Below are 22,883 nucleotides of genomic sequence, written 5' to 3'. Positions count from 1 at the left end.
ATAAAACGGTTAGGTCCACATATAGCGTTATTCCAAAGTATACGGCAGATGGGGTTTAACAACATGCATACATTGTCTGCAGAACAAAAGTACAAATGAGTACACTATACTCTAAAACTGCGGGTGGATAGAGAAATGCCCCACTTAACCCCCCACTTCCCAAAGCTAGGCAATCTCTAAACATGAGAAAGGGAATGGGAGGCAAGATGGCGGGATCAGGATCCCATTTTGTAGTCGGATTGCCAACTAGGGGGTTTACGTACTCTAGCCACCTTGGGTTCACCTCCGCTGGGTGTTTCAAGACTACGATCCTTCTCGTAAATTGGTTTGGAACCAGTAGTGCTAGGACAGCTAGCTATATTGTCCATACTCCACATGCCACCGTCTTCCAGCACTACTGAATTGTTGTTGACTCTAGTTATCCTTAGTGGTTTGGAAAATGAGGATATCTTGGATTTGGACAGGGACGGCCTCTTAACAACCACCCACTGGCCTTCTCTCCACTCTTTTCCTGAGGCTCCCCAACGACTGTCGTACCTGAGCTTGTACTCTTGTTGATGTTTCTTAGTTCTCTCCGACACCGCATCTCTGTCCACCCACACGGGAGTTCCACCATTTAGCCAGTTAGGAGTAAGTTTGGAACCCGGGTTCCTGCCTTTGAGAGAAACAAATGGTGACACCCCAGAGACAGCATTGGGCGATGTATGATATGACCACAGCATTTTCCTTATGGCGTCTTCCACCGGAACCTGGGAGTTCAATGCGAGCTGGATGGTGTCCTTTATCATCCTGTTCGCCCTTTCCACCAGACCATTGGCTTTGGGACAATACAGTGGGGATTTGAGATGTGTGATGGACAGCGTGGACATAAACTGCTTCATTTCCTCAGAAGCGAATTGAACACCATTGTCCGTTATTATAACCCCTGGAATACCTTCTTTAGAAAAGGTGTCTCTCAAGAAGCTCAATAGCGACGCGGTGGTGATGGAAGATACCATTCTTGTTACAATCCAATGGGAGTGATAGTCTATCAGAACAAACATGAATCTATTAGATTGGTTTAGTAGGTTTAAGGGACCAATTATGTCCAATCCCAGCTTTTCCCAAGGTACGGTGGGGACCTCTACCGGGAATAGCGGTGACTTACGGACAACTTTGGTTTTGTCGCAGGAGCCGCAGGCTGCACAATTCTTTACTTGTTCCTCGACACGCGAATCCATCCCGGGAAACCAATAGTGTTGCCTGATTTTGCTTTTCGTCATGTTCCTCCCTGGGTGGCCCTCATGGGCAATCTGTATTATCCTTTCGTACATGTTTTTCGGAGGAATGATCTTACTTCCTCTACAAATATGGTTCTCAACGATGGATAATTCGTCTTGCACAGGCCAAAAAAGCCGAATGGACTCTGGCACCTCCTACTTGTTAACAGGCCAACCACTGCGAATCACATTCCTTAATGTTGCTAAATCCCCATCATCACTTATGGATTTCTCCCACTCCTCACGATTGATGGCCGGAATTTCAACCAAAAGAATCGTCTCCTCCGGTGGGTTGTGCATCGGGTTCTCATCCGCCATTGGTAGTCTGGAAAGACAGTCCGCTACCCAATTCTCACTTCCTGGGACATGAATCATGGTGTAGTTGAACCCTTGCAGACTCAGCACCCATTTAGAAATACGAGGTGTGGTATTTTCCAGGCGTTTAGTGGAGAATAATGGTATTAACGGTTTGTGGTCCGTTCTCAGCACGAACGGGATGCCCCACAAGAAATACTTAAAGTGGTTTATTGCCCAGTAGCATGCCAAAGCTTCTTTTTCTATCGTCGAGTAGTTCAGCTCGGCATCTTTCAAAGTTCTCGAAGCGAAGGCGATCACAGTTTCTTGACCCTCCATCTTCTGCATAAGTGAGGCTCCCAAGCCCTTTGCGCTGGCGTCAGTAGTAAGGATGGTTTTTGCATTGGGGTCGAAAGCGCTTAAGATAGGTGCATTAACAATGGCCTCCTTGACGAGTTGGAAAGCTGACTGGTGCTCTTGTTTCCACGCAAACTCCGACCCCTTCTTTAACAACTCTCTGAGGGGACACACCTGATCCGCAAAGTTTTTGACAAATTTGGACATGTATTCCGTCAGCCCCAGGAACGATTTGAGCTCATCCTTGTTGGTGGGTGCAGGAGCTAGTTTAACGGAGTCCACCAGACTGGATTTTGGTTTGACCCCCTCACTTGATATAGTGTGACCGAGATAAACAACAGATTCCACCCCGATTTTACATTTGTCTTTCTGAGTGGTGAAACCTGCTTTACTAAGTCTGGTCAACACTGCTTCCAGAGTCTTATTGTGTTCTTCAGCTGATGAACCGTGAATCAGGATGTCATCCTGGAAACAGAGAACCTTTCCTAGGCCTTGCAGTATATGTTGCATGACGCGTTGAAACACAGCCGCTGCAGATGCCAGGCCGAAAGGTAATCTTGAAAACTGATAAGCCCCGAACGGGGTTATAAAAGACGTGAGGGGCTTGGAATCCGGGTGGAGAGCGACTTGGTGGTAAGCCGAGGATAGGTCTAGGACAGTGAAGACTTTAGCACCGTGGATGGCAGACAGCATTTCATTAATGTTGGGGAGGGGGTGTCGGTCCACCCAAATGTTAGAGTTCAAATCCCTAAGGTCAACACATAAACGGATTCCTTTGTTTCCGCCTTTGGCTGCTACGACTATGGGTGCCAACCACTCAGAGCTCTCAATCCTCTCTATGACCTTGCACTCTTCCAATCTGTCCAACTCCTTCTTGAGCGGTTCCCTCGTCAACAGTGGGATAGACCTTGGTTTGTGGATGGTAGGTCTGGCATTGGCTTTAAGTTTGATTTTGTGAAGGAAGCCTTTTAGGAGTCCGAGTTTGTCTGTAAATACCTCTGGGAAACGATTGCAGATCTCCATCCCAATACTGGCCCTGTCGATCAAGTATACCGGCTCCGGTGCGTTGGGGTCTAGTTTGATTCCTAACTCCTTTTGGTGTTTCCACCCTAGTAGGTTGGACCCATTCCTTGAGATGTAGACTTTTCCCACGGTCGATCTATCCTTAAAGTTAATGTTCATGAGTAGCATTCCAACCAGTGGTATAGGATCTTGATTATAACCCCCTGGTTTAACATCTGGAGGTAAGAGATTATACACCCTTGTCCCCGAATTGGCAAGAAACGTAGCCTCATTCACGAGTGTATATGGGGAACAGGAATCAGCGTAGACCTCATACTTAACATTGTCCAAAAATATATCGCACGTGGGGTATGTATTGCTGTTGCATTCATTAAAGTTTGATACTTGGAATACTATATCCTCACTAGGAGTTTGTGGATCCAGATCCCCACCTATCATGTGGGTGATGCTGTTTTTTGCATTATGGCATACTTTAGAGAAATGTCCCCTTTTCTTGCATTTGCTGCATACAACACCCCTTGCAGGACAGCTTACACTGTTGGCTAGATGGTTGGGATTTCCGCACCTGTAACACTTAGGTTTGTTCCCTGATGCAGTAACTTCCGGACTGGAAGGTGAAGGTTTGTATTTGTGGTCTTTAGTGGAGATTTTGTGTACACTGTTGTCCACCATTTGTTTTCCCTCTACGGCTTCCTTCATTTCACTCATACAATACGCAGTATGCTCTATGCTCTTAGCAATATCAATAGCATGTTTTAAATCAGGGGCTTCTGCAAGGAGTCTTTCTTGGATCTTCTTGTTACAGGTACACCTTACTAGCTGATCTCTGATTAGTGACTCAGTTAACATACCAAACTCACATGTGGAGGCTAAACCTCTTAGAACTGCAATGTAATTTATCACTTTTTCATTTTTCCCTTGAATGCGCAAAAAAAATTTGTGGCGTTCTAATACAATGTTAATTTTGGCACCAAATTGAGCTTCCAGTTTCAATAACGTTAACTGATACACATCATGTTGGACATCCCCCTCGCCCCCAGCTCCCACATTGGCATTTTCAACAATAGAATCAGGCAGGTCATCAAAAATGTCCCTCCCTTGCTTCCCCAGATTATGCAGTAGTACATGTTGTTTACGCACTGCAGAAAACCTATCCCCCCCAATGGCAATGAGGTAAGATTCAAACAGGTTTACCCATTTTTTCCAAGGAATAACAGGATCCCCACTGTCATCAAGAAAGGGCGGGGGTTGGGACATTGCAAATGCGGACATGTTGAAGAAAAATGGAAAAGGGAAATGGAGAAGAGAACAGAAAATTAGATAAAGAGAGGAAGGTGAAGAGCGAGAAACAACCAAAAATAAGGAATCACCGGGGAATAAATGGCATACAATGCTTGTTGTAAGGTAACCCAAAATGCCTGACACTGTACCGGGGGGTGTAGAACTATATGCACAGAACTTAATGAGCTGAGCCTGTCAGCGAAATACGAACAGGCTGGAAACTGAAAGGAACCAGATTAGAGTGCCATATTTTAGTCCCCAGCAGGTGGAGCAGTTCCTGGGAAAACGGAGAACAGTGTCTTGATACCGAACGGTCTCAGAGGAGTTCAGTCAGAGGAAAAGGGGCGGGAACACTCTTCTGAGTGGAAACAACGTCGTGGAGTGCTGACAGGATGCAGATCAGCAGGCAGAATACTACGACAAGCAGCACACCACTCGTGAGGAGAAACGAACGTCGTAGAAAGCTGACCGATGCAACCAGCAGGAACAGTATAATGAAGAGAGTTCACGCTAGTTGATCCTCGAGGATCCCCTTCAAGGTAGCAACCCTCTGCGCAACTCACGCGGCCACCGATATCACAGGATGAGCGGCAGCACCAGCTCGATATGTCCGGGAGCAGAGTATAGCGCTTGCAGATCCCCACCAGCAATGCGAAGCAACCATCGGTCACAGACTCACCGGCACGGAGTCTTCTTCCCACATTGGACAAGGCGCAGGGCGAGAGTTCCAACCTGAACCAGCCGGGAACTCCTTGCGTAGATCAGCAGCCAGGGATCAGCGGGAGTTACGTGGAAATCCTCATCAGGAATGGGAAATTGAACCCGAAGACATCAACGCCAGCAAAAGTCAGATGAGAGGCAGAAAGGCACTGGGGGAAGGATCCGGACCGTCGCCAAATAAAATGTTGTGAATAACAGCCAGAACGCACAGTAGGTAGAACAGGCGTTTATTCAACGGATCCTTCAGCCTCTAACTGACGCTATCGCCAACATTCTATAACAAGCTTCAGCCCCAACTCTAAGGTTGGGCAGATCCACTGGCGAGGGAAAGGAGGGGGGGGGAAAGGGAAAGGAACACAGGTACAGATTATAACAGTGTCCTTCATAAGCATTTCCAGACCTACCCCAGTCAAAGTGCCTAGGTCATTGCCACCACAGTGCACTATTATGAGGTCAGGGTGTTGGATTTGAATGAAGGATTTCACCAATGGCATCAATTGGTGCCACTTTAACCCTCTCTGACCAATCCATTTAATGTCTACATTTGGCAAAGCAAGGTCTCTCACCATACCTGTTTTCTCTGCAAACTTTTCACTCCAGAAGACATAGCTGTGCCCTACAATCCACACTGTGAACATCTTCAAAGGAGAACTGGATGCACTCAGGAGGTGTCTTTCAGTAGAATGGCAATATGAAAAGAAAGACAGTTTGGAAATGGAGGCATACATATTTTTTTCAAAACAAAAAGAACTGATTGGCTGTTTCATACCATTCTAGAATAAAAACTAGGCTGTATGTGTAAATTAATAGAAGCATGTTTTGTATTGGTACAAAAAAATGTGTAACCAAAGAACAGTACTATGGATTTGCTGTAAGGTTTGAAAAGTCAAGCACTCTTGCTCTGTGGAATTGAAACATTGTGTGTCGAACTTCTGACCTAACTCTACACAGCAGTGTTCCATGAGCTGTTGCTATGGTAGCAGGCAGAAGTCAAGTTGGGGGAAGGGTACTAGGCAGAAGTCAAGTTGGGGGAAGGGTACTTTTGGAAAAGGGTTGGTTTTCAACCAATAGAAATGTGTGATTACATTTGAAAAAAAGGGGGAAGCACTGAGATTTGAAACTTACATGTATATGTGTGGAAAAATAGAGGGAAAGTTTGCCATTATCTGGTTCTGCTGAGAGGAGAGAGGTGAACACAACAGAGATCCTGGCTCTGATAATCTGCTGTTTGAGTGTCACATTTCTTTCACAACTAACTAATTTTAAAGGTGAGTTTACAGTTTGAGAGGGGATGTATGTGGTAACTTAAGAAATGAATAATAGAAATGGGAATTGTTTTTGTTGTAGTTACACATGGTGGTTTCATAATGTGTCAGTCTGTAAAAGTGATTTACACTTGCCCCGAAAAAAAAAAGAGCAGTAAGTGTGCTTTCAAATTGGCAAAGAAATTTCGTTTTGGGACTAATGTGAAAACATGACTCTGTGTGCATAGAAGAATTATAGGCAGAGATTTATTGCGTCTTGCTCTGGTGATTTCACAGTTGCATTAGATGGAAAGGGGGAGCGAATTTTTGGGGGAAGAAGCAGAGTCTTAGCACACACCCATGTGCTTGCCATGTATAGTCATGCACAGTATTTAGAAGCGAGTGGGGTTTTCAGGTTTAAGTCTGTAATGCAAATACATTCAGCATCACTAAGGCTGGTTGCCCTTGCTGGAGTGTAGGCAGTCACAGAGAATACACATGGTGGTGGTCTGAAAAAACAGCTTGGACATGTGCATTTAAATAAATCAAAAAAAGTGGTTTTATAATGTGTCAGTCTGTAAAAGTGATTTCCAATTGTAAAAAGTGATTTTCACTTGGCCCGAAAAAAAAAGAGCAGTAAGTGTGCTTTCAAAATGGCAAAGAAATTTCGTTTTGGGACTAATGTGAAAAAATGACTCTGTGTGCATAGAGGAATTATAGGCAGAGATTTATTGCGTCTTGCTCTGGTGATTTCACAGTTGCATTAGATGGAAAGGGGGAGCGAATTTTTGGGGGAAGAAGCAGAGTCTTAGCACACACCCATGTGCTTGCCATGTATAGTCATGCACAGTATTTAGAAGCGAGTGGGGTTTTCAGGTTTAAGTCTGTAATGCAAATACATTCAGCATCACTAAGGCTGGTTGCCCTTGCTGGAGTGTAGGCAGTCACAGAGAATACACATGGTGGTGGTCTGAAAAAACAGCTTGGACATGTGCATTTAAATAAATCAAAAAAAGTGGTTTCATAATGTGTCAGTCTGTAAAAGTGATTTCCAATTGTAAAAAGTGATTTTCACTTGGCCCGAAAAAAAAAGAGCAGTAAGTGTGCTTTAAAAATGGCAAAGAAATTTCGTTTTGGGACTAATGTGAAAACATGACTCTGTGTGCATAGAGGAATTATAGGCAGAGATTTATTGCGTCTTGCTCTGGTGATTTCACAGTTGCATTAGATGGAAAGGGGGAGCAAATTTTTGGGGGAAGAAGCAGAGTCTTAGCACACACCTATGTGCTTGCCATGTATAGTCATGCACAGTATTTAGAAGCGAGTGGGGTTTTCAGGTTTAAGTCTGTAATGCAAATACATTCAGCATCACTAAGGCTGGTTGCCCTTGCTGGAGTGTAGGCAGTCACAGAGAATACACATGGTGGTGGTCTGAAAAAACAGCTTGGACATGTGCATTTAAATAAATCAAAAAAAGTGGTTTTATAATGTGTCAGTCTGTAAAAGTGATTTCCAATTGTAAAAAGTGATTTTCACTTGGCCCGAAAAAAAAAGAGCAGTAAGTGTGCTTTCAAAATGGCAAAGAAATTTCGTTTTGGGACTAATGTGAAAAAATGACTCTGTGTGCATAGAGGAATTATAGGCAGAGATTTATTGCGTCTTGCTCTGGTGATTTCACAGTTGCATTAGATGGAAAGGGGGAGCGAATTTTTGGGGGAAGAAGCAGAGTCTTAGCACACACCCATGTGCTTGCCATGTATAGTCATGCACAGTATTTACAAGCGAGTGGGGTTTTCAGGTTTAAGTCTGTAATGCAAATACATTCAGCATCACTAAGGCTGGTTGCCCTTGCTGGAGTGTAGGCAGTCACAGAGAATACACATGGTGGTGGTCTGAAAAAACAGCTTGGACATGTGCATTTAAATAAATCAAAAAAAGTGGTTTTATAATGTGTCAGTCTGTAAAAGTGATTTCCAATTGTAAAAAGTGATTTTCACTTGGCCCGAAAAAAAAAGAGCAGTAAGTGTGCTTTCAAAATGGCAAAGAAATTTCGTTTTGGGACTAATGTGAAAAAATGACTCTGTGTGCATAGAGGAATTATAGGCAGAGATTTATTGCGTCTTGCTCTGGTGATTTCACAGTTGCATTAGATGGAAAGGGGGAGCGAATTTTTGGGGGAAGAAGCAGAGTGTTAGCACACACCCATGTGCTTGCCGTGTATAGTCATGCACAGTATTTAGAAGCGAGTGGGGTTTTCAGGTTTCAGTCTGTAATGCAAATACATTGAGCTTCACTAAGGCTGGTTGCCCTTGCTGGAGTGTAGCACTCTGGACATGGGCTTTTTAAAAAATCTGAAAAGTGGTTTCATAATGTGACAGTTTGTAAAAGAGATTTTCACTTGCCCAAAAAAAAGAGCAGTTTGTGTGCATTCAAATTGGCAAAGAAATTTTGTTTTGTGACTATTGTGAAAAGAAATGTAGTAATATATTTAAATACAATAAAGGATTTTTTTTTAGTTTTTTTCAGGTATTGCTGAAGAACAGTGAACAAAATTTAAGATGCCTACAAAATCTCGAGTTCAAAAAACGCTAAAAAAAAAACTATATTTGAAGACAACTGGAGGACCAAAGTTAGTAGAAGATGCTCATGTTGGGAAAAAGAAAAAATCTTCTGGTAAGCAGAAAAAACAATTTCTTAAAAAAATATTCAAAACAAAGAAAAATGTACAAAATGTCTGTCCTGGGAAGAATGTAACAAAACGAAGAGAACAGCAAAAAATTGAGAATTTAGTTAATGCAAATATACCTTCTGCAACTGAAAAGTTTTACATAAACAGAAAAACAGCGTTTAAAGAGATACGTAGAAAAATGTTTCAGAGAAGAGTTATGTCCAATTTGATAAAGGATGTGAAGAAATATAAGCAAAAGGCAAAATATTACAAGAGAAAAAAAGAAATTGAAGCCATTGCAGCAAAAGCATTAGAATTAAAAAGGAAACTATTCATATTAATTTTGAATAGGATGCGTACATTAGATAAAATGGTTAATGTACTGAAATCACAAAGCAAAAGCAAAAGAGTAGTGAACAGAACAAACTTTTGTAAAGTGTTTTTAGGAAAGTGGATGCATAGTTCAAGTAGTGAACCTTTTTTTAATGAAGAGAGCTATTTTCAAAGTAATAGTTTGCTGCATGCAGTTGACACCAGAGGTCGTTCATACGAAGTAAAAAATGGTTGCATAATGGAGAAGGAGATAATGGTTCCAAGAGATGAGGTACAAGTGATGGCAGATGAGGCAATGGGGAGACGTCCTAAAGCCCCAGTGTACACTTGGAATTGTAGTAGTATTTGCACTGTGCGTCAGGAATCTATTGACAGATTTCGAGAGTTTCTAAGAGAATATAGTAAAAAAAGTGTAAAACAGAAGATTAAGGTGCTTCAAAGTCTGGATCCATGCAGAGTGAGAGAGAATACTGGTTTGCAGGGTCATTCTCTGGCTTGTCTATCTAGAAAAGTGTGCAATAGTGTTTTCCATCATTTTAGGATGCTGGCTGTTCATCATACTGAAATGAGAAAGTTTGTGAGACGGTTGTATTTTGCCAAAAGTCCAGCAATAAAGTTAAATGAATTGAATAGGGCTCTGTTCCGAGGAACGGTATCAGATGTAGAGAAGGTTGTTGATGAAATTCAGTTTTGTTACTTTGGTCCTGAACAAAACAGTGCAGAGAAGGACACAGTAAATGAGGAAGAAGTGGAAGAGAATGTAGAACCTTCTGTAAGTAAGACATTTAATGATCACATAACAAAATTTGCAATAGTCTCTAATGAAAGACCAAATGTTACTTGTATTTGTTGCCGCAGAACTCATTATAGAAAACAAACTAGGAATGTTGATCTCTACAGAAAGAGTGAAAATGAAGATAATTATAAGTGGATGGATTTTGCCACATATATATTTCTTGAAAATTGTTTTGAATTGGGTGAAGATCAGCGTATTTGTAAATACTGTTACAACAAGTTAGAGGAAAATAGAATGCCGACCAGAGCTGTACATAATAATTTAGAATTGGATGCTATTCCTGCTGAACTTTCTGAATTAAATACATATGAGTCTATACTCATTCAATGTGTTCATCCGTTCCAGACCATAGTACGTATGGAGCCCAAAACTGGTAAATTACCTCCTTCAGATTTACTGAGAGGTTTAAAAGGTAGAGTGGTGTATTTGCCCTTGGATTTGAAAAAAAATATGGAAACTATTGATGCGGATACTTTGGAAACTGAACCATTAATTATTCTGGTTAATGGTGTACCTACAAAGAATAAGAAGATTTGGCAGGAGCTGGTAGATGTGCGGAAAGTACAAAGAGCAAATTTGTATTTGAAAAAAAATAACAAATGGTATGAATCAATTTATATAGATGAAGAAGAAGAAGACGAAGATTTTCAAGAAGACACAGAAACACCAACTGGACAAATTGAAAAAGTGGACAAGACAAAGGAAGAAGAAATTTATGAACATTTTAGCATACATCCTCTTCATTCGAAAGAAGTTATGGGAGACAATATTGATCTCTTTCAGATGAAGAAAGCAAAAGGAACTCCCGTGAGTGTATGGGAGGAGAGCTTGGAAGCTCGATGTTTTCCCCAGCTGTTTCCTACGGGAAAAGGAGGACGATACGATGAACGTCCAGAACAGATTCCAGCTTCAGAGTATCGGACTACAAGACTATATGCTGAAGATCCCAGATTTCGACAAAGTATTCCTTATTTGTTCCATCTTTTATTTGAAAGCGACTTGTCTGCACTGTCTTATGCAGTAAATCACATTTTAAAAAGTGGAGTACATTTACAAAATGTGTCTGCTAAGGATTTTATGGAGAAAGTGCAGCACCGAGATGATCATTTGGAAACACAACTGATCAATCTGATGGCTTGTCAGCGTGGGACAAATGAATATTGGTACCGACGCCATGGTGAACTAAAATGCATGTTACGCAATTTAGGAACACCAACATGGTTCCTTACCCTAAGCTGTGCCGAGTACGCTTGGGATGATTTACTGGATTTTCTACGAGAGGCCAATTCAAACATTAAAAACATCGAATACAAGACAGCAGGAGAACTGTGCTCATTGGATCCGGTTAATGTTTGCAGATATTTCAATCATAGATTTGAGGCTATGATGTCCTTCATCTGCAATAAAAAAAATCCACCCCTTGGAGAAGTAGTGGATTTCTTTTGGAGAAAAGAGTACCAGGCAAGAGGTGCTCCTCATATTCATATGCTGTTGTGGATCAAGGATGCCCCAAAGTTTGGAACAGATACTGATGAAGCAGTGTTATCTTACATTGAAGAATATGCAACATGTGGTATACCAAAAAGCACAGAAGAGAACAAGTTAAAGGAGCAAGTTTTACGTTTCCAAAGTCATCGGTGTGGAAAATACTGTCGACGGAAATACAAGAGCAAAGAAAAATACTACACTAAATGTCGATTTGGATTTCCTAGACCTGTTCTTTCAAATGGAAGAGTAAACAGTTTTATGTCAGCTGTGAGACATACTATCACAAGAAAATCACCTAAGAATACCTACAACCTTAAAAGAAAAGAAGAATCAAAAAATATAAATGACTACAACCCAGTCATTTTATCCATGTGGAACGCTAACATGGATATACAGTATGTAGCTGACAATTCCATTGCTGTTGCACGATATGTAACGTCTTACATTACGAAATCAGAAAAAACAGAATTGAAGGAAATGTGGGAAGAGATTTCTCACGAGAAGACTGTTAGTAAGAAGCTGTACAGTTTCAGTTTGAAGATGTTATCGCATCGAGAAATTGGATCCTACGAATGTTCAGATAGGTTATCTTCTGCAAGTCTCTACTCAAAGTCAAGAAGAATAATTTGGGCAAGTTTAGGCCTTGCAGCAATGAGAAATCGGGTACTGAAATCTGTTGGAGAAATTGAATATTTGGCCGAGAATGACCCAGAAAGTACAGATATATTGAAAACAAACATGTTGGACACATATTATCCCAAGAGAAGTCATCATCTGGAGAACATGTGTCTCTATGAAGTGTTGGAGAACTACATTTATTCACGGAAAGCTGCAGAAGACATTAATAATGGAAAATATAAAGTTGTTGGTGAAGAAGGATGTTTGGTGAAGCAAACCAAAGGAAGTTTGATAAATCACCGGAAGCTGAGTTGCGACACTACCGACAAGAAAGAATTTTACTACTTGGCTCTTTTACAGTTGTTTAAACCATGGCGTACAGAGGATGAACTACTGGGAGAATTTCAAAGCTATGAGGATTCATTTAATGCTTGCAAACACAGCATACAATGCAATACATTCACAACTTATCTGCAAATGTTAAATGAAGAAATTGAACAGGAAACTACAATTGCAGCAGAAATAGCTAGAGACAGTTCTCAGGACAGCCAAAGTTCAGGAACACACAGTCAAGATCCCCTAGGACAACCAATCGTTGAAAATGAAGCATCAATAGCCATGAATGAAGTGGAAACAGCTATGAATCAAGCTCAAGAAGAATTTATAGACTTAGAAAATTTGGAAAGACAACTGAATCAAGAGCAGCAACAAATTTATGAAGAGATCAAAAACAAAATTGATCACGGATTTCTACATGTAAAAAAAGAGTGCTCATGCACATCATTTCATCCAATCAGGATGTATGTAAGCGGACAAGCTGGCACTGGAAAAAGTTTCCTAATTAAAGTCATCAGAAGCTACCTAAAGCAAAAAACGGATTCTACGTTGTCTTGTGTGGTTACTGCTCCAACTGGGTTAGCAGCATATAACATAAAAGGAATCACCTTACATCGTTTGCTAATGTTACCAGTGGAGCATGAGAACAAAATACAATTCAACAAGCTAACTGGAGAAGCATCCTTGGAAGTTTCACGAGTATTGAAGAAGATGCAAGTTCTCATTATTGATGAGGTGAGCATGGTATCAAACTTAATGCTTGCCTTTGTGCATTTAAGAATGCAGCAAATTTTGAAGACAGACTATGACGTGTTATTTGGTGGAAAACACGTCATAGTTTTTGGAGATCTTTTGCAACTTACTCCAGTTAAAGGACAACCAGTGTTTAATACTGTGACACATGAAGACACGAAGAAGTCATTGGGAAGCATCGGTAATACAAATATTTGGTCCTTCTTTGAGTACAAGGAACTTACAACTAATATGAGGCAAGCAAACGATGAAGAATATGGAAGTATTCTGAAAGATATCAGGATTGGACTACTCACAGAAGCTGGCAAAAAAGCATTACAGACTCGGCTGCTACATAATTTATTTCCAAAGGAAGAAATAGTTGCAGAGAAGATATACAAGAACATTGCAGAAAACAAAAGTGTCATCTGCTTAATGCCTACTCTACGTGAATGCTCAATATTCAATGAGGAGCTTTTGAAATTGGAAAAGGAAGAGATCAGGAAATTGGAAGCAGTGGACAAAATTGAGGATGGAAGAATTACTGTCACAGTAACAGGCAAACTGAAAAATAAATTGGACTCACTAGAGAAGAACATCTCCAAAACAGCTGGATTAGAAAAAAATCTATATGTTTGCATGAACTGTAGAGTGTTTTTAAGGAGAAATTTGGATGTTGAGAAAGGTTTAGTTAATGGAGCGATGGGAAGAGTTGTGGGTTTTATTAATTATCAGAAAAAAGAAGGAATTGAATGTTTAAAAATAAAATTTGATCAGATAGATGAAGTTAAAGATATTTGTCGTTGTACAGTTCGTTTTATGCTTGTGAAAGACTTATATGTACGTAGGAAGCAGTTTCCGTTTTCTCTAGCATATGCTGTAACTATTCACAAGTCTCAAGGATTGACTGTAGATTGTGCATTTGTGAACATTGGTTCAACTGTGTTCAAAGAAGGTATGGCATATGTTGCTTTGTCACGAGTCAAAACATTATCAGGTTTATTAATGATAGACTTTGAAGAATCAAAAGTTAGTGCTGATACAAATTGTGTAAAGGAGTATAATAGATTAAGAAGAAGCTATGCTCCTCATTTAGGTCAGTATCCTGTGTTGGAGAAACGTGTAGTTTCTCGTAAAAGAAAAAATGAGAATATCTGTAGTGAAGATGTAGAGAAGAGGAAAAAAAAGAGGAGTGATGTAATTGCAAGCAAAAAGAAAAAGGAAAATGAAGAACAGGTTGTAGGATGTCATTTTGAAAATAGCTCTGGTGTCAACTGCTACGCAAATGTAGTGCTGAATGTTGCATTTTATCTGGAAAGTTTGCAAGAGCAGATAATAGTAAATCAGGGAAAAAGATTCTGTTCAGAGCTGAGTCTCCTTTTTCAAAAGTTGAGTAAAGATAAAACTCAAATAGAAAGTGCTACTGACATTAGAAAACTTTTAGATGTATGTTCAGGACGATCACAGTTTTCTCAAAATGAACAGCAAGATGCACATGAATTTTTGATGTATTTTCTTCAGGTAGTGGAAGAAGAAGGAGTTCCCATTGACATTTTTTTTGGTCTCTCTTATAAATGGGAACATAGTTGTGATAATTGTTATAATATATGTGGCTCTATTGTTGATAATGAAAGGTTTATTTATTTGACATTGCCAGAGAGTAAAACAGTCACTTTTGCAAAATTAGTTAAAGATGCTAATCATAGCATGAAATGTGGTGAGTGTAATTCTGACATGTTTTCAACATTAATTTTAAAGGAATACGGACAGTATGTAATTTTAATGATGCAACGATGTAGAGCTGATGGTTCAAAATTGGATACTTTAATAAAGAAGTTTACAGGACAGCAATTATCAATTTCAGGAAAAACTTTTGTAACTGTTGCAATAATTTTCCATGATGGACCTACTGTTACTTCTGGACATTACACAGTTTATCTAAAATGTGAAAAAGGCTGGACACTGTGTAATGATTCCCAATTGATTTTCAAACAACGTTTGCCTTTTGATTTAGCAAATTCCTATCTAATCTTCCTAAAACCTAAATTTTAGAGAGACTTGGCAAGATCTGGACAAAATAATTTTACCATTTTACTGGATTACCATTGCAATTTTGTAAAAAAAAGATTTTTAAAATTATCATTTGGCCTAATGGAAAGATAACCAATTGTAATGTGGACTTTTTTAATTTTTAATGCAATTTTGAAAAACCAATAATTTAGAGATTATCGGTAACTTCTGCACATTTTAAATTTTGGAATGTTATTGGACTGCCATTGGAAATTTTTTCAAAAATGATTTAAAAAATTACTATTTGGCCATGTGGAAAAGTAACCAATTCTATTGTGGACTAAATAAATTATTCAAAAAATTTTCGTGAACCAAAATGTTACAGAGAATCGGTGAGATCTGGACAAATTAAACTTTAGAATTTTATTGGATTTCCGTTGGAAATTTATTCCAAAAAAAAAATTAAAATTACTATTTGGCCTAAAGGAAATGAAATCAGATGTATTTTGGAGTTATTTGAGATATAATATTGTGATTATAGTTCTGAAACAAACATATCAGACGGTATTTTAAAGAAATAAGTATTGGTATTAGATGATATTTTTTTACAATATTATGCATTTCTATAATGTTAAGTTTAATTAAAAAAAGAATCAGGGCTTTTTTAATACAATCTTTGTGATTGGTATTTTTTTTTGCCCGCTGTAAAATGATGAATGCAATTGCTTTCACAATTTATAGTGAAATGCAATATATTCTGAAAACAGCAAAAATAAGGCAAAAAGATTTTTTGGTAAAAAATGTAAATATGTGTACTGTATTATAAAATGTTAAAAAAATATTAATACTTTTTTCTTTTTTTCCAGATAGATATAGAAAATTTTCGAAAACTACAAACATTTTTAAAACTATTTTTTAAAAAAAGAAATGAATAAATATTTTTTCAGTGAGTATGGTAAGTCAATAATAATAATTGTAGTCTCTCAAGGACAATGTAATGTGATAAATGATTTTTAGTGTTTTTTTTTAAAAATAAAAAAAAAGTACGCGCACCGTACGCGTACGGTAAAAAAAAAATAAAAAAAAGTTTTTAAAAACATATGTAAAAAAAAGATGAAAGATAAGGATGGCTCTTAAAAGAACCGTTGTGTTCATGCAGGGACAGAGGAAAGGAAGCATGGGAAAATTATTCAAAGCGACAAATGTGCTGATCTATTTTGTTGTTCACTAGGGAAACACTGGTCTCCCTATGGCAAATTAGATCTTTACAAAATGTGCAATGAATATCAACCTTCCGAAATCGAGGGTTCATTTCCAGAGGGCCAGCAAAAGGAGATTCTCCCCCCACAGATGAAGGGCTCACCTGACCTGCAGAAGAAGGAGTAAGCCCTGCAGGTGATGGTCCAGGCTGAGCTGCTGTGGATGTACTGGCTCGTCTTTCTGAAGAGTTACCTCCAAAAAGATGACCATGTGTCCTTCTGTGTACATCCTGGAGGTGTCTCTTCATGGTGTGATTCCCAAAGGAATACTTCCTGTCAGGATTACCTCTAGAAAGTACACGCTTACACAGCCTGCAAGTAACTAAGGGTGCATTCACCTTTTGCTGGCCTTCTGGAAAAGTAAAATAATCCCAAACATAAGAAGGCTTTTGTTTCCTCGATCTCTGCCTCAAGACAGTGCTGCTAGTGCTAGCCTCACTCTCAGAAGAGCTCTGCTGTTCTGCCATCGTATCCCAAAGACAAACCAGCTCCTTCTCCCAAGGGATCACAAGCAGAAATGAGGGGAATGGGTGTGGTGTAGGAGAGTTCTAGAACTGAAAGTAGTTTCAACCAATCAAAAGTTGTGTTTCAAGATCACATGACCTACCGTACGCTTACGGTACGCTTACGGTACGCTTACGGCAAAAAGTACGCGTGCGCGTAAAAAAGACACGCGCTTGCGCGCATGCGCATAACAGTCACTCCCCGGCACTTCCGCGTAACGTGCGCGTGTGGCGTAAGCGCGCACGCGTCCCACGCGCAGTACGCGCGGCTACGCAAAGTGCGTAACTATACGCAAGCAGCGTAGCTAGATTACGGACGTTGCGTAAACCGTACGCTTACCGTGAGCTTACGGTACGCGTACTAAAAAAAAAAAAAAAAAAGAACTGGAAATAAATTTTACATGTTTATTTTAAAAAATATATTAAAAAAAAATATTTAAGGATTTTAAAAATTAAAGCATAGTCTTTATAAAAGGTAAGAAAATTAAATTAAAAATATGTTTGAAAAAATTGAAGAATAAAAAAAAAATTAGCATTTAAAAAACCTTGCAAATTCACTGAAAAAACCATGGGTTTCACACACGTTATAGTTAGGAATTAGCATTTAAAAAACCTTTGAAATTCAGTGAAAAAACCATAGGTTTCACACACGTTATAGTTAGGAATTAGCATTTAAAAAACCTTAGAAATTCAGTGAAAAAACCATAGGTTTCACACATGTTATAGTTAGCTGGACATTTTACTCGTAAAAAAACAATGAAATTGCCCCGTTATAGTTAGTTCAGCTAACTATAACTCGCGCGCCCGCAATGCACTGCTGATGACGTCACATATTACATCACTCATGACATGGTCAGTGACATCACTCATGACATCACTGATGACATCTCAAATGACATCACTGATGACATCACTGATGACATCATCCTTGTGATAGAGTGACAGACCTCCTCTCACCCTAATATAACCTTTGATACACACATTCAAAAATAGAAACTAAAATTTTCAAAACAATGGACATACCAATATCAGTTACAACAACCTATTCAGTAATTCTAAGATCCACATACACATCCACTCATTCACCAACAGTCCTGTACAGTCACTCATACATGTACTCACTCGTCATATGTACTCATACACCTATACATCCTGTTACACATTGTCACTCATCCATAGAGTTACTCACACACATAGTCACTCATGCTAATAAAGAGTCAAACATCCATTTACTTGCATATTCAGTTATACACACACCTCATCACGTACTTCTACAGAAACTTACACATACTTACTCTTTTAAATAATCACTTATAGAAACACATACTTATTCATACAGGAACTCTTTCAATCTCTCACTCATACTCACTTATATACACCAATAGTCACATATACTAGTTTAAAACATATGTAGTTACTCATAAAGACACTATTGAGGCAGTCTATCACTCACTAACGCACCCATGCACACACTCATCCACCCATACAGTCCTGCACACATGCTGTCTTCAACACATACAAACAGTGAGTCACTCATTCATGCACCTATGCACTACGTAATACCCCCCACCGAACCATACAGACACTCAGACACTCATACTGATACCCAAAAAACCAACTAATAACCTATATAAACACTCATGTAGCTGCTCACCAACCCATGCAGCCACTTATACACAAAGTGAAAGACTGATACATATATATACATATTTAAACATTACTCACTAAGCCATGTATTCACTATGATACACCTAATCAGTCAGTTACACAATCAATTTTTCAAAAACAAATCATCCATTTAGACACTTATATACCCATTTATTCTTCCATCGACCTTGAGATATACATATATAAAACATATTTAATTTTCAGAAAAACCCACATTCACTGGATGATGTCATCAGTGATGTCATCAGTGATGTCATTTGAGATGTCATCAGTGATGTCATGAGTGATGTCACTGACCATGTCATGAGTGATGTAATATGTGACGTCATCAGCAGTGCATTGCGGGCGCGCGAGTTATAGTTAGCTGAACTAACTATAACGGGGCAATTTCATTGGTTTTTTACGAGTAAAATGTCCAGCTAACTATAACATGTGTGAAACCTATGGTTTTTTCACTGAATATATATATATATATTTTTTGCATATGATTAAGACCATTGTCGAAACGCGCAATGCTCACATATTGGTACCTGCTGGAATAAAGTGCTTTGGAACAATTCACTCCCGACTGGAGGGCCTGCTTTCTCGCATTACAAATGTTTTGTGGGATTTCTTTTGGTATATATATAAATTCACTGAAAAAACCATAGGTTTCACACATGTTATAGTTAGCGGAAATTTTACTGATAAAAAACCAATGAAATTCCCCCGTTATAGTTAGTGCAGGCAACTATAACTCACGCGACCGCAATCCTCTGCTGATGCTAATACTGTATTTAGACACTTATTTGCCCATGTCTTCTTCCATACATTTTTAGCTATACATATATTACAAATATTTTTTTTTCATAAAGACACATATGTCATCAGCAGAAGATTGCGGTCGCGTGAGTTATAGTTGCCTGCACTAACTATAACGGGGGAATTTCATTGGTTTTTTATCAGTAAAATTTCCGCTAACTATAACATGTGTGAAACCTATGGTTTTTTCAGTGAATTTGCAAGGTTTTTTAAATGCTAATTCCTAACTATAACGTGTGTGAAACCTATGTTTTTTTCAGTGAATTTGTACGGTTTTTAAATGCTAAGTTACTTTACGCCATTCGTGGCGTGCGCGCCCACTTAACGCAGTTCGTTCCGTGCGCGCACGGTGCGCTTCGCGCACCGTGCGCGCACAGTGAGCACGCGGTGCGCTTCGCGCACCGCGCGCCCACTTTACGCAGTTAGTGCCGTGCACGCACGGTGGGCACGCGGTGCGATGACAAAGCAAGAAAGCACGTCAACAAATCTGTTTCTGCTTTCCTCCGTGACTATGGTATGGGTGCCATTTACCACAACAACTTGCGTTATGACATGCAAGACATTTATAGAGGAGATGGTGTGCACTTCAATGATGAAGGGAACAGAGTCTTCCTCTTGAACCTTAGACTCTGCATCGGTACTTACTTGTAGGTACCACTAAAAAATCATTTCATAAACACAACGGCTCTTTTTAGAGCCCCCTAATATCTAAACACTTAAATCTGATTTTCATTTTTTTTTTTTTTTTTTTTCTACCGTACGCTTACCGTAAGCTTACCGTACGCGTACCCCGTGATTTTTTTTAAAATCAATAAATGTTTTTTTTGTACTTTTCTGTCCTTCTTTGACCCCCTTACAAATGTTAGGGGGTCTATAACTCTCCTCATTGCCCCCTTTCCTTGTTTTCACTCTTTTTTTTCAGAGTGAAATACACAAAATGGCGGCCGCCGCTTCCTGGTTTCGGCCGATTCGAATGTTTACTAAGATCTAAGAGCCAATCAGAATCGCGCTCGCGCACGCCACCGTACGCTTACCGTAAGCGTACGGTAAGCGTACCGTAAGCGGGCTCAGATATATATATTGATTTAAAGGCTATTTTCTCAGAATCTACTGAACAGATTTACACCAAACCTACAAAAGGCACTTCCTTGACCTAGGGACTACCTCTCTGCCAAATTTTGAGTAATTCTGTTCAGCCGTTCGGGCTGTAGCTCGTTCTAAAGGTCCTATGGAAAAATGCATGGGAAAAACGCATTTTGGGACCCCCCTTTTATCTCAGCCCCCGCTTGACGGATCCCCCCGAGACTTTCAGGGTAGGAGCGGAGCGTAGCGCCCCACCTATTTTGAGAAATTCGCGAGGATTCGTCGACCGGCGCCAAAGTTATTCAAAATAGAATGTTGAGGTTTTCCTATGGAAACGTGGTCCTAACTATAACTACCTACTGGCGACCGCCAGTAGGTTATATATATATATATATATATATATATATATATATATATATATATATATATATATATAGCTACTGTAGCAATCAAATTAAATAAAGAAATGGGTGGGAGAAGAGATGAACACTCAGAACTCCTCAATGGCTCGGCACAAGACTATTACCAGTGGTGGAACTACCGTGCTTTAGACAAAGGGACCTGATTTGACCTCACTTCCAGGTGAAAGCTAAGATGGGGCCTAATTCTGATGGGGACCTTTCAGAATTGCTTCGAAGTGCAGATAAACAAGAAAACCTGTGGAAACCTGTTTGGTTCGGACCTGGCATTTGATCCAAAAGTGGATTTCTGGTGAAGTCCTGACGGATGACAACCTTGGTTGAATAAGGGTATTTGCCACATGCAGGACAAAGTGGAGCTGTTGGTTTCCTGAAGAAAGTGGTAACTGCTTCCCTTGGTAGAATAGTACATGAAAGTTGTGCTAGGAAAGCATAATGATGAGGATTGGAGTCCAAAGATTTAGGAGGGAGCAACGAGGTCAAGAGACACAGTTGTGATTCACTGGACGCTTAGAAGAAGTTTGGTTAAATACAGTTGCTACCAGACTAAATTTCTCTGAATTCACAATACCTCTTTTAATACAAGCTTATGTCAGTTTTGGTTATTACATATATTCCACTGTTTATTTGTATGCATAATATGCTGCTTTCAGTAGAAATATCTGTATTTTATAGTCCTTTTATCTGGAGAGGTTTTGTTTTCAGTGACACATGAAAAACTGTTTACTTTTTTTAGGTTTCCATGGGTGAACTACCAAGATGAAAATCTCAACATTTCCATTCCTGCTTTTAGCGTTCATGGCAACCATGATGATCCAACTGGTGTAAGTATGTTTAGTTGTTGGCAGTCTGTCTAAGAGGGTAGGAAGTACACAGCTAAATCCTATGAAGCAGGGAGTGACAGAGCAGTGTGTGTCATGAGTTTAGTGTCATTTTTTTTTACAAACAACTTTTTATAAAATTTTAGAAGGGTCGCACTTGGCGCAATACACAGCTGTATTGCCTACAACCATATAGGCCGGCAGCCATTAGACATAAACACCATAGGGCGAGGGCCCAGGACATCAGAGGGGCATGTCATATCCCAAGTGCAGAGGTACATGCAGTCTCAACCATGGACACCCTCCCCGGCAGTTCTATGTCTACTTATATCGTTACAGCAGAAGGACAAGCATTAGCACTTGCCGGTGCGTCAGGAAGCAATGGCAGATTAGAAGGCTCCAGCCGCGCCCCGTGCAGGCCCCCTTGCTCGTACAACGCATAGTTCTGGGAGGGCAGCGGGAGGACCATGTCGTCCCAGTCTCAGCCGCGCACAATCGGGCCAGGCAGCATGTCCCCCCAGGTGGCCCCCACTCCCGAGGGCCGCCCCCGGAGAGACACCCCACCCCCGCACTCATGCCTCCCCAATCACCCAGCAGGGACATCCACAGTAAAGACTAACTCCATCCTCGCTAGGCTGATCATGGCAAAGGAAGGACGCGCAGCCAGGCGCCCCAGCCATACCTCTATATCGCCGCGTGCGAACCCTTCAGAGCAGTCCCTAAGTTGGAGACCAACTGAAAAGATAATAACAATAATGATAAAAAAGGGGATTAAATAACGTAAAAGAGAAAAGGAAAAGAAAAAGGAGGAGGAGGATGGGAAAAGGAACGGGAAGAGGGGGACGGGGGTAGGGCGAGGGGGGTCGACGGGGGGGGAAGGAGCGTCATCACCACTATCCTCAGCCCCTGGAGGCTGGGAGGGCCCAGTATTTCAAAGGTAGGGGTCTCCCCCCGCTCGGGGGATGTCAGGGGCTAACCCAAATCACCTATCATTCAGCGACCCCCAGAAACCCCCTGGGTCCGCAGGACACAGCGCATCGTCGAAGAGCCGCAGGGCTCGAAGTCGTGGTGGTTGCAATCGAGCATGTTCCAGGCGCCCTAGGTGGTCCACCAAAGGCCTCCAGAGTTTCTCGAAGTGAGTGTCGTGGAACTGAAGACGTGCCGTGAGCA

The 22,883-nt window shown here is 40.2% G+C and overlaps 1 protein-coding gene across 1 annotated transcript in view; it reads left to right on the top strand.

Annotated features, from left to right (window-relative positions):
* The window catches only part of MRE11 (MRE11 double strand break repair nuclease), a 453,446-nt gene that overhangs the window by 82,042 nt on the left and 348,521 nt on the right, over positions 1-22,883 (top strand). Inside the window, exon 5 of the mRNA XM_085621402.1 lies at positions 21,629-21,716. Coding sequence (XP_085477528.1) covers positions 21,629-21,716 — 88 coding nt within the window. The remainder of the gene's footprint in view (positions 1-21,628; positions 21,717-22,883) is intronic.

This window comes from Triturus cristatus, chromosome 8 (genome assembly GCF_964204655.1).
Source record: "Triturus cristatus chromosome 8, aTriCri1.1, whole genome shotgun sequence".
NCBI lineage: Eukaryota > Metazoa > Chordata > Amphibia > Caudata > Salamandridae > Triturus > Triturus cristatus.
This window is presented reverse-complemented; position numbering and strand designations above follow the sequence as displayed.